Below are 20,548 nucleotides of genomic sequence, written 5' to 3'. Positions count from 1 at the left end.
CCAGCCATTATGTGATGCAATATATTAATACATTGTACTTGTAACTACAGGCTGTAGAGTGCCAGTCCATAAAATATACTCTCAATGACAATGCATTAAAACCCTAAATGCCTGCTGCTCTTGGCACTCCTAAAAAATATTTGCACCCCACAGCATCACAGACAGTGCAGTATCAGAAATCACACAAAACACTTACATTTTATAGATGCTTACTGTAGTATTTCTATAGTTAACAATTAACTGTAACTTACACTGGATTCAAAACAGGTACTTTGTTACAGTTACTCCCATTTACAATGGACCAACCCAGTATTGCATGCGCTTAGCTTTTGTTTATTACTATTTAGTAATAACACTTCTATTACATATCTCCGCAGTCACAAACTGTTTTACATATTAAGTCCATCAACAGTGATTAAACAATTCAAAATATTAGAAATGAACAATTACTCCAGAGGATGAAAAACAAGGCCTACAGTATTTCCTTTTTGGAGTTTTTACTGAACTCTTTCTTTGGCTGTAACTACAGGGCTGGATGACTACTCCAACCCCAAGCCATAAAACAAATAAACCCCTTCATCATTTTTAAAACAGTCTTCACAACACAAGACCTTTCAAGTTTTCACTTGTCTTTTAATCTCCCCAGGTTCACTGCCTCAAGGGTTTGCCTTCGCTTCCTCTCACTCAGAGAGAGCTTGGTCTCTTAGATTGCTGATAGACAAAAGGTGCTGTTTACCATCCCCTGTTTATACACACAGGCAAACTGTCAACGGCAAGAGTGTGGTGTTCATTTATAACAGTCAAAGCAGCACTGTGCTGTTCCAGGGGGGCAGAGGAGGGGTGGGCAGCCCTGGTCCCGGAGGTCCAATGTATCTGCAGGTTTTCTAGGTCTCTTCAAGGCACCTGAACAGCTGGAGGAAGTTGTTAACCGACAATGAGCTGATTCAGGTTGTGAAGGGCACAATGTAGAATGAAAACCTGCAGACTCCAGGACCATGTTCACCCAATTCCGGCACAGAGCCTCTCAATCTACCCTCTCTATTAACATTGCCACACGAATTGTCACAGTTTACACAATTTATCAAAGTTTGTATTTGGTCAAATTTGTTATTAGAAGCAAATTTAATCTATTTGAGGTTATACCATTTCCTCATTAATGCAATCAATTTTCCATGTTGTGTTCCCTCTACCTAGTATAGATAATTGAACTTCTAATGCATAAACCAAAGTATGTGCTGCTCCCCAGGGTAATTTGTCCAGAATAAATACTTAAAGTACTCAAGTACTTACCTTTTACGAAAAGGCTTCCAGTACTGCCTGCTTCCCCAAATCTGTTTCTTGCGATACATGTGTAGCTGCCACTGTCTGATTTTGTCACATTTGATATCCAAAGACTTCCATCTTCCAAAACAGAAATTCTGTAAGGCAAACACATAAAGACTATTTTCTGAAAATGTATCTCAGGAAACAAAACCTTTTTCTCATAGAAGTACGTGATGAATTTCAAAAGCCATGACATTGATATTATATTGCATAACTGTTACAACTGACCTTTTCCACTGCATTAAAAATAGTCACAATGGTAAGCTAAATGTAAGAAATTACAATTGAATTACTTTGGCTATGGAATGATTTAAGAAACTGATTCTTGATTAGTTTGTTAACTGGTTTTAGGGTAGGGTAATCACAAAGAGCAAAAAGAAAAGATACAAACTTGTATTATTATCTCAATCATGCAACATCAAATATTGCCAAATTGTGTCTGAGTTTTCTATTCTTGAAAAAAAAGTTTTAAAAAATCCATCAAGTTATGTATCGCCACAGGACAGCCACTTTAACAGTCATTATATTGGATATAGGCTCAGAACAGAAACTAAGAACATAATGTATGAGTTCTTATGGGTGATAGTGGGTTAATGTACAGTCCTTTCCCATCTGGACCACAGAAATGATTGACATTCTTTGTGAAAGTTGTATGAAGTGTTAGAGGAAAGACTCAAATTGCCAACAGCTGTGTTATTGAAGCCACAAGTATTTTTTTCTCACCTCTTGTTAGCACAAGTACAGCAAGTATCAACATTATGATATAAAATCTATTGTAAAGAATATTCACAGGATTATCAGGGTAAAAAATTTTTGAAAGTCAAACTGAAAGACAGCTGAGAAATATGACTTTAAGAAACCTTCCACTTCTTCAGGTTGTTATTTATGAGGTACTGTATATATTAAGGACAAATTGTATATGGCAGCTGCCATGTATACTTCCCTGGAGTTTTCACAATGGTATAGATTTATATTTTTGGATAAACAGCATATTTGATGGTGCTGTTTTAAGGGCTGGATTTTAAATCTCTGTAGAACACATCTCGCACGACACTAAGCATGCAACTTAATGTTCATAACCTAAATGGCAAAACAGCAATCAGATATGCAGCTGTTTAGTGAATTGCCAATGGAACAGCAAAAGGTCAATGACCCTTAACTGAAAAATTCTTCTTTCAGATTAATGAGAAGGACATGAAAACATTGAAAATATGGTGTGGTTTAAAAGGGATTACATATTCTTGTTAAAACAATCGATACTTAGCAATTTAATGAATTTACAAGTCTAATATTATTATGGATTTTATAATTTCAAAATGCAAATATAAAAATAACACTTTTACTCATGGAAGTTAGAGATATGCAATTAGAATACACTCTTTTACAAAGCTCATCTTTGATAGACATGTAATGAAATATTTTACGCTTACAATTACAATATACTTCATTTGGAATGACAATGAATTGCTGTTCATTACTGACACCTAGCATTCAAAATACAACAGCTACAAATTGTGTAGTAAGTACAGTAGCACAGAATTTCTTCTTAAACTAATATGTTAATTTTTCTTCAGTTTGCAGAGAACAAATATGTTAGTTTCTCTTGATGTAAACAGGTCATACAGATTTCAACATTTTTGTCCTACTTCTGATTCTGATTTCAAAAATTGCAAATTTGAAAATGTTACCACAAACTGAGGGTCTATTTTGTATTAATAATTCATAGAAAATGACCGCTCTGACAGACTTCTTCATATAATTAAATGGCATTTCCCAACAAGAAGAGGTAAAAAGGGAGAAAGGTTAACAGACAGGCACAGGAAGAATAAAATCTATGAGAACATCAGAAAATCCCAGGCAAATTACTACTTGTGGCTCCATGAATATCAAGTGTCTTTTTCATTAACAAGGGGAAAAACCTGAAAATATGCAGATGGAAGCTATAACTACTAGCTTCCTGTCAACTGAAAATGTAATGCTGTTGATACTAGTGCGCTGGCAAAGAAGCTAATTTGTTGCATACACCCTTTTTTTTCATGGCATACCATATTTACCCAAATATAAGTCGCAATTATTTTTCTACAAATTTCAGGGTGGTAGAATTGGCCTGCGGCCTATATTTGAATATAGCTAAACAGTGTTGCTTGGATAACATGGAATGGGTTTTTATTGGTGTGGTCCTAGTCACTTTGCTTTATGCTAGGTGACATTACATATCAGTTTGCATTAATCTCATCTATCTGAAAAAACCCTGTATCCGGAGCAGGGTTGCGCGTTTCAAATCAATTCTGTTCATTCTAAATAGAGTGGTTATATAAAGTAATCTAGGATTCTAAATTCATTAAAAGCACTTGATTGAATCTATTACAGTATATACTGTCATACAATTGGTTATTTAATTCTTTCTAAATTCAATTATTCAAACGCAACAAGCTAAAGCATGTCTTGAAAAGTTTAAGGAGATTAAGTTTGAAAACTGGACCATGGTGGTGCAGTACAATGGTTAGCATTGCTGCCTCACAGTGCTGGAGGTCTGTGTTCCAATCTGGACCCGAGGTGTTATCTACATGGAGTCTGTATGTTCTCCCCATGTTAACGGGGCTTTCTTCTGGGTACTCCGGTTTCCTCCCACAGCCCAAAGACATACTGTTAGGTTTATTTGGCTTCTATGGAAAACTGGATGTTGTGTGAGTGTGTGAGTGTGTGTCTGTGTGTGCTTTGCGATGAACTAGTGCCCCTTCCAGGGTGTACCCTGCCTTGTTCCCATTCCATAGGTAATGAAGCAGTTAGAAAATGGATGGATGGAAACTGGACCATTCAGTATGGAAAGCACTGTCCCAATTATAAGTTACTGTATATTACCGATATGCACTCTGCTCCTGGAGTGCTAATGCATCTTCTGGTTTTCATTCCACACCGGACTCTTAAAGACTTGATTTAATATATCTGATATATTCACATGGTATTTCAAGTACTGTACAATGTTTCCAATAACATGTTCATAAACTTGAAAAAGTTTACGGTCAAGTACCATGGTAAAAGCAGAGATAGGTGTTGTAAAGCACAGGAAATACATTAATGAATAGGAAGGAACTGCAAAGCATTATATACAGTAACGTTTATGGAACTTCCAAAGTAATATACAGTAACAATCATGAACTACTGGCTATTATACTGTGGCTATTTACCGTTACATTTGACAACAAAGAAATATATCCTATGTTTTTAATGCAAAATTAACCAAATTTGTCATGTACCATATTGTCATGTACTGTACCAAAATCAGATGTCTAAACAAAAAGACATTAGTAGCTCAGACTTGCTGCACTTAATAAAAATGAAACATATGGTTTATCTATTTTTTCTAATCCGGTCTGACAAGAGTTTTATATTTAAATCCAATTAAACATTACAGTCTTTCCATTGCAGACCAAGACATAAATGAAATACAGAAAAGTGATATAATACTTCAATGGTTAGCAGGACTACCCATTACAGTAATGCAGATAGTAGAATTACAGTATATAGCAAGGTACAACAGAAAAGGCGATGAAGTGTAACAGGGTCACACAAGATTCCGACACAAATTCATTTGATGGGCATGTTCATTCACCCATTTGAAGTTATCCTCCTTGGTCATTCAATCACAGGGCACAGGGGAAGAAGTATAAATAATTTAAAGCAGAGATGAAAGAGAGTGCAGAGAAGAATGGCACTCTTCAATGCTGAGCCACACAAGATAAGGATAAAAAAGCAATAAACCAAAAACAAGGCTTTTATTTTATTTTTAACATATGGGGATTCCAAAACACATCTGTGTGAAACCACAGAAGTGTACAAAAGAGACACAGAAATCAAGCCACAGAAATGAATGGTGTGTAATAGAAAAGGCGTTCTTTTTTTCAGCTAGATCAAAGCCAACCATAACCACAGGACCAATCATCCATCACTTCCACTCTGAAGTGCAAATTGCAAATATTACATGGACTCAGATAGAGTCCTCTTCCTTGTTAGTTTTTCTCACTTTTTAAAAGAAACCAACACTCCTAGTGAAATGTGCTAATAGAGAAAATTTCAATTGCATATCGGATTTGATACTCCATTATAATTTGATGTAGCTCTTCAGACAATATCTTTCTTTTTCGTATTGCTGCCTTGGTGCTCTGTGCGACATGTACTACATTATTAGGCAGATGCTGTGCTCTAATATACTCTGAAACAAGGTGCACTTTCTCTGAAGAGAAGCCAAGGGTTTCTTTCAGAGGCGTGATGCACCTGGTTCATGAGGAAGATGTGGCCTAATTAAGTTCACTATATTGAGACAATAATCTCATGTATTCAGAAAGAACAAACAGAAGGCGACATTCAGATCAAAAATTGTTGTGAGCCTCTCCTTTATCCATAATCCCCCCAAGTCTTCTTCCCTTTTATTGACCACTCCTCTTACTTCACTTTCCATTAAGGAGATCGTGAGACAAGCATCTGTTGCACTCCCTTTCTTTTCTATTGCTTTTGCTACCATATATCCAAAAAATGTGAAAGATGAACACTTAATACAGAACAAGAGGAGACAGAACTAGTTTTGAAAATTTCCACCTTGTTAGCTTGTTTTATTGCATTGATCCAATCAGTGCATTGATTTCACAAGAAGTAAAACTCATGAATATTATTATGCTTTATTCAAAACGCTAAAACAGAAAACATCTATCCTTGTGTGTATACAAAAGAAATTATTTGTTTTTCACTTTCTCAGTTCAAATAAATAATAACTGGCATTATTGGATTTTCAATTGACACAAATACACAGGGGATGAAGCACTTAGAGGCACCGAAAAACACACAAATGGATTTCTAAATAAGTAACAGACTTTTTCTGTACCACGTTAATTGTCATTTGTATAATCAAGCATAATTCATTTTCAGGTTTGAAAACAACTTCTCTCAGTTATCTCAGTTATATGGTCTAGTGGAAAACATGTATACAATGGGCTACAGTAGGTTTAGGGCTAGGGAGAAGGAATAATTCTATTTGTACTGTATTTTAGATATTCCCACACCCACTTGAATTAAGTGAGTTTTAATGAGCATATAGACTCCATTCAAGATGACAATTCACATTTTAAATTGTAATCTGATAAATATTTAATTTAGGAATTAGACCCTTATGATTACATTCAGTGGTTAGTGTCTTCTGAGAATCTAAATGTGAGTGTACCTCAGTTCCTCTGGTAAAGGTGATCACCACTGACCTACCTGTGGGCGGTCTTTTAATCATGATTGTATCTTCATGTCTGAGGATAGTACAAGACCCACAGTGAAAAAATATGAAGAGGCTCAGATACTTTATCTCTAGGAAGTGAGAGAAGGTCGCCTTATCCTCAAAAGTGGAGAGTGGCTGGAACAAACACTGGATGTTGATCTATGCTGTCAAATGGAAGTTTAAAAACCCTGCAGTGAAGGAAGCGAAAATGTCTGGAGTTTCAAGATAAATTGAATCTCTGTTTTTAAGATCGTATCCTGCACATCTTACTGTTTGAAAGGGGTCACCCTGCCAGTCCCATAAATTGAATTGAACAACAGAACTCTGACCTAGGAAGCAAAAGTGTAAAGGTTTTTTAAATTAAGCTTAACAACAGGAACATTTGTCTTCAGGTTACCCATGAAATGCACCAATGCCTTTGCTCACATTGCTTTTACATCTACCAGAAAAAAAAACCCAACACATTAAACAGTGCATACTATTATGTTCTTGGCGATTGACCTACGTTATCTGAGTTCACCATGTGCAGTTTGCAATCAATTAATCACTACACTAAATTTTCTTAGTTAAAAGATACCCATGTTTATTTAACAGATGTGTACAAGTAAAGCACTCGCTATATGATCATCAAATAAACACAGGTATGCCAATGAAAAGTGCAAAATTGATCTAAAAACCATTTTGTCTCACTTCACCACACAGGAGATTGTGGCCATTTTTTTTCCTTAGGAGTAGCTTCTTAGTTTTAACCACTAAGTTAATGTGATAATATAAATCATACATTCATTGACTATAACATTGAGGAGCACTCTGCTACATCCTTTGATCAATTTGGGTTTGACAATGGGACTTTATAATAAAAAACAATTAAAATAAATCATAGATTAACAAGGATTTTCTGTTGAACAAAAATATAGTTTTTGTTTAAATCACATATTTAAGGTAAGGGCACTTGCAGGTTTATAAACTTTTTACATATCATGCACTAGGCAGTCATACTGGGACAGAACATAAGAACATAATAATAACCAAAAAACAAAACTTGTTTTTGGCTCATCCCAGATGAGGCCTGACCTGTTCATTTGAGAAACTTTTCATAGCATCAGCAACATGATTTGCTGCATTGATTGAATTGAAACACGGCAGATTTTATCAACAGTCAGAGTTTTTTAATTCAAATTTGCATCTGAAACATTGCTACTGTCATTTTTACCTTAGCAACAGGCCGTAAACCATTCTGAAAAGCATGGTCCATTATGCAAACTGCTGCTGTTCAAAATCTGTTAGGCCACAATACTCAAAATACTTCAAATACGGTGGTAAACCAAGTTGGCCTGTTTAATAAGTGGCCCATAACACTAACACCTCGTGTTTAAAAACTTTAACTCCAAACATGGTAGATATGGTTCTAATGACAATGCAACTGCAGGATTAAATGAGGCATGTACTGCTTGAGGATTAGCTTGGTCTCCATTGTGTTGTCTTGTTGATATGCATCCCATATGGAAAATTGTTTCTGAGTAAAAACCACTTTGTCATTTAATACCGCACTTGATAAGTGCCAGACTAGTAACAATGCAATTAACAGAAATATGGTTCCTGCTTAAGCCAGGACAGCTGCCATTTTTTCCAGACTGCTTCAGACTGCTTCTGTTGTGGGAACAGTGTTGACTGAACTGAAACTTAGCAGGTTTTTAACACATAAATCTGCTTCAGATTTGCACCTTGCAGGTTGATGTGGTATCTGTTTTTGTGGCCACCTTGGGTCTTGGTTAAATGTATACTGTAGCAACAGCTTCATGTTAACAGCCAGAAAACGTGTCCATCATCTTAACTCCAAACTTGGTATTATTACAGTACTACAGTACTGTGAAATGTGGTTTCTCCATAAACCAAGTTGGCCAACTGACTGCCTTTTTGGCCTGTTGTTGAAACGTGGCCTGTACTTTAAACTGGTAATGTTTAAAACTTGTTATTGCTACATTCCTTTACTATGGTATTTACACTTGGGACTTCCTTAGTAATGTTAATAACGTCTTGCAGTTTTCAACTTTACTTAAATATCTTTTAATGAAAATAGTTAAATCTGTTGAAGCAGTTTTTACTTACTGCAAATTGTGATCAAACTGTTGTCTTATTAGTACCCATGGTTCTGAAATGTGAATTATTTTGATTCCATATTCTTTGCAAAACTTGTCTCTGAAGAAAAATGTCTAATATAAAAGACTATAATAGGAAAAATGAATGACAGAAAAAGAAGTGAAATTAGAACATAGTCAATAATGATCTTTGGCCCACAAGGATGTACTTACATTTTAGCAATATGGTTTTATTGTATATAAACATAACATTGAAAAAGAAAAAAAACATGTTTCTTGCCCTCAAAAAGCAAACAAGAGATTATATATGCTTTTACTTATTTTCAGGCTGTCAATCAGACCATCTGTTATCTGGCTTAATAAAATACTGTATCATGTTTAAGGTACAATGATGCAGAACAGCTGAAAAGATGGATGGAGAAATAATGAGATGTGATAAAGAATGATGGATGATAAATGTCAGTAACATTAGCAGAGAATGTATCCTGTACTGTATATATGGACCTGTGTCCTGCTAGTACTGTGCTGTATTCTGGCATTTTATGATATTTTAGAATAGGAGATAAAAGATTGAGTCATAGGCTATAACTGAAATGACATTTCTTCTCACAACTTTACTGGACTTGTTCTTGTCTCTAGGGAGCATGATAGCTCTAAGGTTGCTATGGCAATCTGTAGGCTCATAAAACCAGTGCCAGTGGTAAAGTATTTACCCCTATAAGATGGTTATTAATCTTTGCATTGTACAATAAATGCAATACAAGCATGTGCCAAATTTCCACAGCAGCTTACTTGTGGTGTAAAGTGGAGAATTAAATTGCCTCTATCCCTTGAAAATGCACATTAAAGACTTTTTGTTGACAACATTTACTTACATGCTGCACCTTCATGATCATATTTTGGAATTTTAAAGATTATACATAACTGTAATTGCATTTTATTTTCTTATTAATTCACTGTTTCTCTTTGTTACATTATTTGGACTGTGGATTAGCATATATTTTTCCCCACAAGAAAGTATTCTGATGTAATGTTAATATGCTTGCCCTTGACATCTCCTAAGGTTGGAAGTTTTTTTTTCCCCAGAAGCTGTCTATATTCTAACGGTAAGTATACTCAACAAGTAAATACTAAATTAGGAAAATCAAGACAGTAACCCAAAAGATATGTCAATAATGAAACAAAAAACATAAAATATAAGCTACTACCACATGGTAGAAGTTGATGTGCATAATCATTTCAATATGAATTGTTACTGAAACTATGGAAAAGGTTTAAAAAAATTAAGTTCATGAATGAAGAGCTTGTTAGTTCCTTTTGAGTAAATACTCCTCAATTGCATGATACTATATAATAACTGCTGATTAAGTACATTTTTTAAGTAAATCCACCACCATTCTGCATTTATCTGTCATAGCAAATTCCCTGCTGCATGTCAGCATAGATTGTGTTCATAATTAAACATGGGACAGAAATGTTTATCAGCACTGAACACAAAAGGCTTATAGATGTATCAGTATGGGCTTTCTTTAATCACAAATTGCACTCTCAGTTTATTCCTTTCAGCTGATATACATCTTAAACTCTTGCTCTGAGGTATCCTTCAAGGAATAAAGAGCAGACACGTGTTCAAGAGACATTGTCTGAAGAACCAAGATGGATTACTCGTGCTGTGTTAGCAGATTCTCACTTTGAAAAATGATATCAGCAGCAGTCTTGAAGATAAAAATAATCCCATGGAGCAGAGCACAGGATGTGAAATGGTAAAAGATTCTGTCCTAATCGCAACAAACATCTTTAAGTTCACTTTTGCTTAGGGTTAAGAATTATTTGTGTTAAGGCTACAGCATGGCTTTCACTAGTAGTTTAATTCACAGTTTTTTCTTTCTTTAGGTTAGAAAAAGGTTAGTATAATGTTTGGTAAAACTGCAACACATTGCTTACACATCTGTCAATTAAGAGATTACATTAAAGTGAGGTATAAAGACTGCCTCCCTTAATATGCAAAGATTTCCGTTTTGCAAACCTGTTTTTAGGTGTTAGAGATGCTTGCCAATCAGGACATAGAAGTGTTTCAGATATTACCCCATTTTCAAATTTTCCAAAAGTTATCAAAAACTAAGTGAATTGCTACTTCACACTTAATTCTGTTCTGTAACTGTGATCTGTATAATAGGGCATTTTTAATTACTGACTAAAAAAAGTAAAAAAGGACTTACGTGATTAAAAAATAATTTGTTAAAGAGGTTTGAAGATGAAAATGAAGAACATTTGTCTATAAAACATTCTGTAATTATTTTTAATCATTTGAAACCTTGTTTAGCAAACAAAAGATTTGTCACTCTCTGTTTCTCTCCAAAAACAGTACTTTTTGTATTGAACATAATGGTGGAAACAGATAAACATGTATCAAAGTCATAAGTTTCTTTTGATGATCAGTATATAATGTCTGATAATATGCTAAATTTTATAAGACATGGAGCTCATTAAATATTTATTTTATTTTTTCTCTCTTCATTCGAGCTTTCCAGGAATTCTGCAGTGACTCCTGGCTAGGATGGCAGCAGAGATAGGATGCTTTCATACCAAGCACCCATCCCTCCACCCAATTTCTAATCTGCATTATCCAATACAGTGTCATGGAGGAGCTTTATCCAGCAGTAACAAGTGCACTGTGGAATACACCCTGAATGGGATGCCAGTTCATCGCAGAGCACACTCATATAAAAACACATACAGACACTGCTCTTTCCTATAGGGAGCCACCAAGGGAACTACCAGGCTTTCTCAATGAAACTAATTATTGTAGGTTTTGTGGGTTGTCTCAGAAAAGTGATCTCTGACCATCAAGCTTGCCTCCAGAGGTTGGAGTTCAACAGGTTCCTTCCAAAGACAAGGGTTGCTCTGTTTTCTGTTGACAAATAAAGTAAGTGGGTCAGTTTTCTTTAGGACGTGCAGCAGCAAAACCAAAAGTGTTTCAAGAAGTCAGACAAAGTGAGAACCCTGTTTTAATGCCATTGGGGTGAATGTGAGGATAGAAGCCAGCTACTGTATCTACAGTAGCTTGGGTATTGCTGGCTTGCTGGAAGGTATTGAAGGAGATGATCCTATACATTTCTGGCAAAACATTCTGCAAAAAGTAAGTCAATGGCTACCACCAGGCCAATTCAATTCATGAGGATACCTAGGATTTATGATGGCTTTGACGAACAGTGAAAGCCATTTTGGATTAATCTCTTAACTTATTTGCTCTATTGATTGGCATCTTATCCTTCAGGTGGCCAAAAAAGCAAACACAACCCTTTCACCTGATGAGGCATCCCTTCTGTCCTCCATGTATTATTCTGCTTTCACAGCATAGTAAAATGTTTTTCTCCAGTGCAAAAATCTCTTTTTTCAGTTGGTGGAGGAGATATTCCTGTTTTACTCAGTTAATAGGACAATCATTTGCACTGGCCAATCCGGTTAGTTCCACATGTGGTGGTGAGATCTATGGATTATCTTGTTTTAAATAAACAAATTACTAAAGGATTAAGGACCAATATTTGGAATTTTAAGTTTCAGGTTTCTCCCTACCTAAGGTATGAAAGAACAACTATTAAAGTTAATGGGATATTAATGGAATGAAGTTATTTGAGCACTGGAGAAGTGTGGTTACACTGATCTCAGCAGCTGACCAAAGACATCACTTAGAGGCCCAAGAGGCCCTGCGTTCATGGGGATGTGCGCAATTAAATCATTGCACAGGTAACTGTATGAGCAATTCAATGACTTTGTATGTATCACATAACAAAGATGGCTTAAGCCAGAATACTTTCATATCAACCCTATTCTGTAAGAGTGGGATGGAATTTTCTTATCTAAATGTCCCTGCTGATTAAGAAATACAGACTAGTCAGTCTAACTAAACTCTTCCCATTTGCTGCAAAAATGTGTCTATTTTTGAAGTTCCCAGTTTAAAATCTGACCCAACAACTTTTAATCTTGACCAAATCAGAGACCAGGAACTTTAGAATATTTTCATGCTCAACCCAGTCCAATCTGAACAGCACCGTGTTTTTAAGCAGATTACTTTCTAGAATATAGAGGACAGGTGCAATTCATTGTGATTGCATGTATGTGCCAGTGCAAGAAGGTTTCCAAGCTTAATTATGTGATCAACTCACCATTTGCTCTGAAGTAAACTGCAGATTACACCTTTCTGCAGCACCTAAAGTTGGATCCCACTAGGTTTCAATTGGGTAGCAAGAATGGATCAAGAGACAGGTTTAAGAAACCTTGCTGTCTGTGAAATAGGAGAACAAATGAAAACCTGTATATAGTTAATTTTATGCGGGATGGACTAGAAAATTAGGCTATAAAAGGGATTCCTACTCTGGAACTACAGACTCACCAGTACTCAAACAGAATTCCCAATACCCAAGAAATAATATCTCTACTACAAACATGCTCAATGTCCTAAAAGGATCCTTGTACTCAGACTAGATCAAAATGAGTGTCTTGATTCTCTTGAGATAATGAAGGACACTAATGTCAATGCCCTCTAACTTCGAGAAGGTTAATGAAGCCCTCCAGGAATTCTTTTCACTTTTTATACTGCTATGGTTGTTACAGACATGACCAATATCCAGAACTTCTTAGAACCAACTGAAACTACTTCAGTTGACTCCTAAAAACCATGAACTTGTAAGATGCTCCTACAGCTTTGAAGGTAGCTGCTTATTAAGTGTATTAAAAAAGCTCTGGGCTTAGACAGCATTTCATCTGAATTATTGCTTGTGGTGTGTAATCATATTGGCCTTTTAATACTAAATTCTAGTGATTTTTCAATGCAAACTATCTCTTTTCATATTGATTATAAATGAGTTCTAATTTTTGAGAAGTCAAAATGACTGGAATGTTTAAGTTAAAAGCCATTACTGTTATTAAACAAGCATAAAACAATTTGTAAAGATCCTTTCTAAGAGGACAGAAACGTGTAATACCAAATACATTGTGATCAAACAGATTTCCTGAATCACATTTGGATCAATTTGGATCACATAATATAATATAGCTCTTCTATATTCTATCTAGATTGAACCCCTTAAAAACTGACCTCTTGTGCAGTGATTTCTTTAGTGAGGATATCTGATCCCTTGTACTGGAATTCCCTATATTTAAAAACACTTTGGGTTTGGTAATTTGGTAATTGCTCAATAATAGTTCAACCTGTTTTGTGCTGACTAGGGCAAGAATCAGTTTGCATTAGGCAGAAATACTGAACAGTCCAGTCCATTATTACCATTACTATTTGCTATTTCATTAGAATTGTTGGCACAGGCTATTAGACAATATTTGAACAATACTCTGAGTACCATAGAGGGGAACAAATGCCTTAACACCCTGTAGCTTGATCTTGTCAGAACACAGCAAGCTAAGCAAAGCTAGACCTGGTCTGTATTTGGATGGGAAGCTTCAAAGGAAAGGAAATCTAGGAAATCTAGTCTGCTGCTGTGGAACGGAACTTATTGTCGGGAAGGCGTTCTTTCCGGACCCTATGCAGACGACAGAATCCGGGGTAGAGTGGGGAAACACAGGGAAAAAGGCATGCAGGAGACGGGAATGAAAACAGGGGGCTGGAGCGTCAGCGTCTGTCTTATAAGGGGGGCTGGAACAAGGAGCAGGTGTGGGAGATGAATAACAAACAAGGAAGGGCTGGAGCGCTCTTAAGAGGAGGGGTTTGCGATCGTGACACCAAGCTATTCCAGCTGCTCAAGGTCTGGAATTCCCCAAAAATCCCAGTATGGTCACTGCAGGAGGTAAATGTCCCTTGCTTAAATCAAGGTCCTAAGAACTGTACTTTGTTATTAAAAACTCCATAGCATTATTCATAAGGTATAAATTCCACTGTGGGCTTGCACGAAATGGCATATTTAAAGTTCCCCTTTCAACTGGTGAAGTATTTTCTCATTTCTTTACCTGATATGCTATCTGGAAGGGATAATGGTACATAACAGCTGCCGTGTCACCCAGGTGGGTTCTGCACTTTAGTATTGGATAAATTGGTCCATTCCTATATGTAAAGCACTTCAAGATGAAAAGTGTTATACAAATCCATTTATTATATTTCACTCTATGCTGATGACATTGTCATAGGTTGTATCTTTCTGACAATGCAAACTTGCAGCATTTGCTACATGTGGCAACTCATGATATAAAATCAACTGCCTCAAAACCAATGCCTTTATATCCCACTGCTACAGCAATTTTTCTTCCATCCTATTTTCCTACTGTACTTAAGTGAAAACGCTCATGTTTAACTTATTTTCGCATTTTGATCTCCTCTAAGATCGTAAAATTCAAGGAAAGAATATAGTCCTGAAACAAATTAAAGCATATGTGTCTAGTTGATGTTCTTTACAGGATGCACTTAATCATAGGACCTCCATTATAAAAGTGAACATAATTCTTCACATCTATGATCCTCACTTCACTTTCACATGAGCACCTAGTGCCAACTGAAGCAGTGAACAGTCAAGGGCTCAGATAACAACCTTACAACATACCAGAGATTTTAATGGCCTGGCTGAACCTAATTTGAGTTTTTTTTTTTCAGGTGAATGAGTTTAAGATGTGGTAGTAGTACAGCTAGGTTATCTTATATTCTTGCTAGTGCTAAAACTGTGTCAATAAGGGCAGAAGCTTTCTCTCATGTCCAAAATCTGTTTGATTATCCCCCCTTGTATCTTTTGTGTGCTCCTGTTGTATCTGTTATATATGTGATCTGTTTCATTGTGCTTTATACACATAATAAAACATATTAAAATAATAAATATTAAATAAGAGGGTCCCATCTGGGCCATCCTGAAATTGTTGAATATAATTTTCACACAAAACGATAAAGATGATAACTCCAAAGTGGTACCATACAAAATTAATCTGATACCTGTGAAAACTTATTTTGTGGATATAATACATGCATCATAAGGGAAATCACATTACAGATTCAAACTATAATGGTACATATGTCATTTAGTTGCAAACAATCAATCACAGTTGATTGAAATCATTACCTATTTATTGCAGCAAAAGAAGTGACTAATCAATCATTTAGATCCTTAGTGTTTTAGTATGAATGTAAACTAACCAAAAGGCATTGCAGCACTGTGGCCAAGACTGGAATAGAAACATAACCTGCAACAAGAAAAAATATTCTGTTATCTGAGAAGAGAATATACAGTATTTTAACACTTGGCAATTTTTGTGCTATATGAATGTTATTTCTGTAGCAAGTGTTTGACCTTTTAGACCTTTTGTCCAGTGCTATGGAGTTCCACATACTGAAGTCTAATTCTCTAATCCTCTACTGGGAAGTCTCTATTATCCCTGCATCCTCAGACAACTCGGCTGTCAGGCCATTTTTCTGGTGCTAACACAAGTCTGACAACTCAAGGACCTAACATGAGGGTATTACATATATTTTACAAGAATTCTGTAAGTACACTACATCATAAATAATAAACATGTTTTGTAATACTTAAATATAGGCAGGAGGAAAGCACTGCAGGATACATTTTAGTAAAATCACTATGGGATTTTTTCCCCGCTTTAAATGCACATTGATTTCACAGAGCATTGAACCTTTGGTAAGTGTGTGTAGAGCTACAATACACAAACGGAATATATGAATATTGGAAACACAGAACAGCTTGTTCTTTATTGTATTTTCTTTGCTTTACTAAGTTCTGTTTATCTGTATATTACATTGATCGTAAGCAACTGTATGTCACTCTGCATAAGGGTGCCCACTAAGCAAATAATAAGGACAGGAATAAGTATAAAAAATTAATAATATGATCATATTTTTTTTGGAAACTCTTTTTACACTGTGCCACTGTATCACTGCTCTATTACTGTTAGGACACTGTACTGCAAATTGTTGAGTGATTCAAATTCTACATTACAAACAGACATTTCAGTTAGACTAAAATGTAGAAAACGGTGAGATTTGGTGTACAAAATTAAAACTGACATGTAAAACACAATAAACTAAGCCTTCCTAATAAAAGCAGCAACGTGCTGTCTTTTTGAATATTTTTCTGACATCAAAACGTATTAGGCTATATATTCAGAATGAAACTTTATCTTAAATCTTTTTATAACACAATTCAAGGTTAACATAATAAAAGTATCATTGTCTATTATTGCCATTAATATACTATAAATTGTAAATACTGTTCATTTTACAACTAACATTTGAAGTGCTATACTGTAGTTCTCTTTCAAACCATGGAAGGTTACCCCTTATGACTATAGCATATACTAAATCTACATTATCAAAACTCCTGTAATTTATTCAACACTACATTTGTATACAGAGTTGGAATTTCATTTTTCCAATTAGCTGTCAGAAACTATTATTTTGATGGGTAATAAAATCAATAAGAGAATTATTCTTCAAGGTCATGGCCTTTGAGAAACACAATTTTAACATAAAACTGTATCTACTTTCTTCACTGTTTACTAGGATGATCTATAGCTGAAGCCTACATAAAAACAATGTGAACATATTTACATTTAAGTCATTTAATTCTGGGATTTCAATTTACTGCCATGAAGAAAGCAAGGTAATGAGCCAGAAACTTGTGATGTTTTACCTTATGAGTAACCAATAGCATCACAGAAAATTCATACTATAGAAACCAAATATCTCAATGTGTTTCTCGATTTCTGGGAGGTGAGTTTTAGAGCAGTAAGACAGATTTTCAGAGAGCCAGCAATTCCCCTTGGCTCTGCATGGCACTGTCACTGGTCTGCTTTAATGTATTTGCCCCTACTGTTAAACTATTTATGGATACTATGCTGAAATTTACATTAGCACCATTGTTTCTAAATTATTGATTGCTTCTGGAATGTAAATCCCTAGTGTTCATCTGGAACTATGCAAAAACTTAGCGGAAAGCAGACAGCATTTGGAAATGAATGTACTGTATAAGAGAAGGAGAACACACCCATGGACCCAAAGCACATTTATCAAATCTCTAGATGCTGTATAAGCAGCCCTTATTCTAACTTCCCATATCTTGGCCATTTCTTTGTTCCCCTACTTCCACAAAGCAGGAATTTTAAACTCAAGTGCCACAGTGCTGCTTGAACGTTTGTGAACCCCTATCGTAGCTTTTTTTTAACTGTTACATTTTTACTATAATATTCTTGTTTAATCAGAACTAGTCTTTACTTTTCCCAAAAGAAACTGTTTATATCCACAAATTCTATACATTGTTTAAAGACACTGATACATTTAATACAAAAAAAGAAATAGGTAAAGTAGAATTAGTGCATGTGCAAAAGTACAATCACAAGATTCATTGGCTCAGTCAACAAGGTAAGTATAACTTAGTGTTAAAATAGTTGGGTATCAAATTATCCAGTCAAAGAGCAAATCACCAGGACAAGGTTTGGGAGGTTCTCTAATATATAAAGAAACCTACAGTAGATAATTTAGTCTTAAACATACAGGTAAGGGCAATATACCATGCCACGATCCAGAGAAACCTCATATGGCTTCAGGAAGATTATTGTAAGTGCTCAACAGTCTAGAGGGGGTTATATAATCCTACTCTCTACAGTTAGACAGTTAGTTAGTCTAACAATGTAAAAAAATTAAGATCTTGGTGCATCTACCTACAGTAGATGTAGATGTTCGTCAAAACTATCCCACAGAGCAACAAAGAAAACTCATATAAGATGTTTAAAAGAATTCCAGGTCCACAACCAAGGATCTCCAGGCCTTTCCTGCTGCAGCTGATGTCTATGTGGATACCTCAACAATACAACTCAAGCTGAATAGCAATGGCATTCTAGGATGGTAGAAAGATGGTAGAGACTCTCTACAAAGAACATAGCTGCTCACTGAACGTTTGCAAAAGACCGTCTACATGATCATGTAGAATTATGAAAGAATAAAGAAAATTCTCTGGACAGATGAGTCTAAAATTGATCTTTTTGGCCATAACAAAAAATGCCATTTGTCAAAAACCTACCTCCAAAACAACCTTATCCCCACAAGCATGGTGGTGGGAGTTTCATGGTTTGGGGCTGCTTACAGTATCTGCCCATGGGCCTGGATGACTTACCATCATTGAAGGAACTATGAATTCAGATTCATACCAAAATATTATGGAGGAGAATATAGGGCACTTTGTCCAAGTTAAGCCAAAAAAGGGTCTTCCAGCATGACAATGACCCAAAATCATTCCAACAAATCTACCAAAGGATGGATTAAGAAGAAGAAATTTCATGTTACTGAATGGCTGAGTCAAAGTCTAGATCTCAACCCAACAGGAATTATACTAATACTAATAATAATAATAATTAACTTTATTTTATATAGTGCCTTTAAAGGTGGCTTCTTAAAGCACTTTACAGGATGACAATAACAATAAATAAGAAGAATACACACGATAAGACACAATTACAATATATAGAGGAGACTGTGGATGGTGGTACTAAGAAGAGCAGAGGGGTGAAGAATGGAACCAGTTAAGTAAAGGCTTCTCTGTAGAAGAGGGTTTTGAGTCTGGATTTGAAGTAGTGTAGAGAAGGTGACTCTCTGATATCCTTGGGCAAAGAGTTCCAGAGCTTGGGGGCATAACAGGAGAAGGCCCTGTCACCCATACAATGTAGACGGGCTTGGGGGTTAGTAAGGAGGGCAGAATTTGAAGAGCGGAGGTTGCGAGGTGGGGAGTAGGGAGATAATAGTTCAGACAGGTACTAAGGTGCCAAGCCATGTAGAGCCTTATAGGTGAGCATGAGGATTTTAAAGTCTACACGGAATTTGACTGGAAGCCAGTGCAAGGACTCCAGGATAGGAGTAATGTGAACACTTGCACTAGACCTGGTCAGGATTCTGAATTTTGCTGAATGCTGAATTTTGGACATACTGCAGTTTGTTCAGAGTAGATTTAGATACCCCAGTGAGTAGAACATTACAGTAGTCAATTCAAGAGAATACAAATGTGTTGATCAGCTTTTCAGCCACAGTTAATGATAGCACAGGGCGTAGTCTTGCGATATTTCTAAGGTGAAAAAAAGATGTTTTGACAGTATGCTGCACGTGTGGGTCGAATGTTAAGTCAGAATCGAATATAACCCCAAGGTTTTTCAATTTTGATTGAAGCTCAAGTACAGAGCCATCTACAGATAGGGTTACAGGACTGGCTTTACGAAGTTGATGGGGGGTACCAATAAGCATGACTTCAGTCTTGTCGCAGTTAAGACGAAGGAAGTTTTGAGTCATCCAAATTTTTATGTCAGAGATGCAATTAGATAGAATAGAGACAGCCACATGTGTGCCATAGTGTCAGGCTTGGTATGGATGTATATTTGAGTATCGTCAGCGTAAAAATGAAAGCTGAGGCCATGTGATCTTAAAAGCTGACCAAGTGGGAACATGTAAATGCTGAAGAGCAAGGGGCCCAGTATTGAGCCCTAAGGGACACCAGACTTGACAAGACCAATTTCAGACCTGTACACATTGAGAGGGACAAAGTGACAGTGATCAGTGAGGTAAGATTTGAACCATTTGAGGGCAGTGTCATTAACTCCAAACACAGTCTCAAGACAAGAAAGTAAGATGTTATGGTCAACAGTGTCAAAAGCAGCACAGAGATCAAGAAGGATGAGTATAGAAAGAGAACCAGAATCAGAAGCTATTAGAAGATGTTGTGAATGTTGTGGCAAGACCTGAAGCGGAATGTTCATGCAAGACAGCCAACAAATCTGGAGCAGTTGAACCAGTTTTGAAAGGAAGAATGGGCAGAAATTCCTCAAAGCAGCTCTGAGAGACTACAGTAGATTAATAACTATAGGAAACTTTGGCTGC

The 20,548-nt window shown here is 36.0% G+C and overlaps 1 protein-coding gene across 1 annotated transcript in view; it reads right to left on the bottom strand.

Annotated features, from left to right (window-relative positions):
- Nucleotides 1-20,548, bottom strand: part of cntn4 (contactin 4) — a 132,223-nt gene that overhangs the window by 25,610 nt on the left and 86,065 nt on the right. The window contains exon 11 of the mRNA XM_088916437.1: nucleotides 1,291-1,418. Within this exon, the coding sequence (XP_088772563.1) occupies nucleotides 1,291-1,418 (128 nt within the window). The remainder of the gene's footprint in view (nucleotides 1-1,290; nucleotides 1,419-20,548) is intronic.

The sequence above is a fragment of the Atractosteus spatula genome, chromosome 5 (assembly GCF_055471065.1).
Source record: "Atractosteus spatula isolate fAtrSpa1 chromosome 5, fAtrSpa1.hap1, whole genome shotgun sequence".
Lineage (NCBI taxonomy): Eukaryota > Metazoa > Chordata > Actinopteri > Semionotiformes > Lepisosteidae > Atractosteus > Atractosteus spatula.
This window is presented reverse-complemented; position numbering and strand designations above follow the sequence as displayed.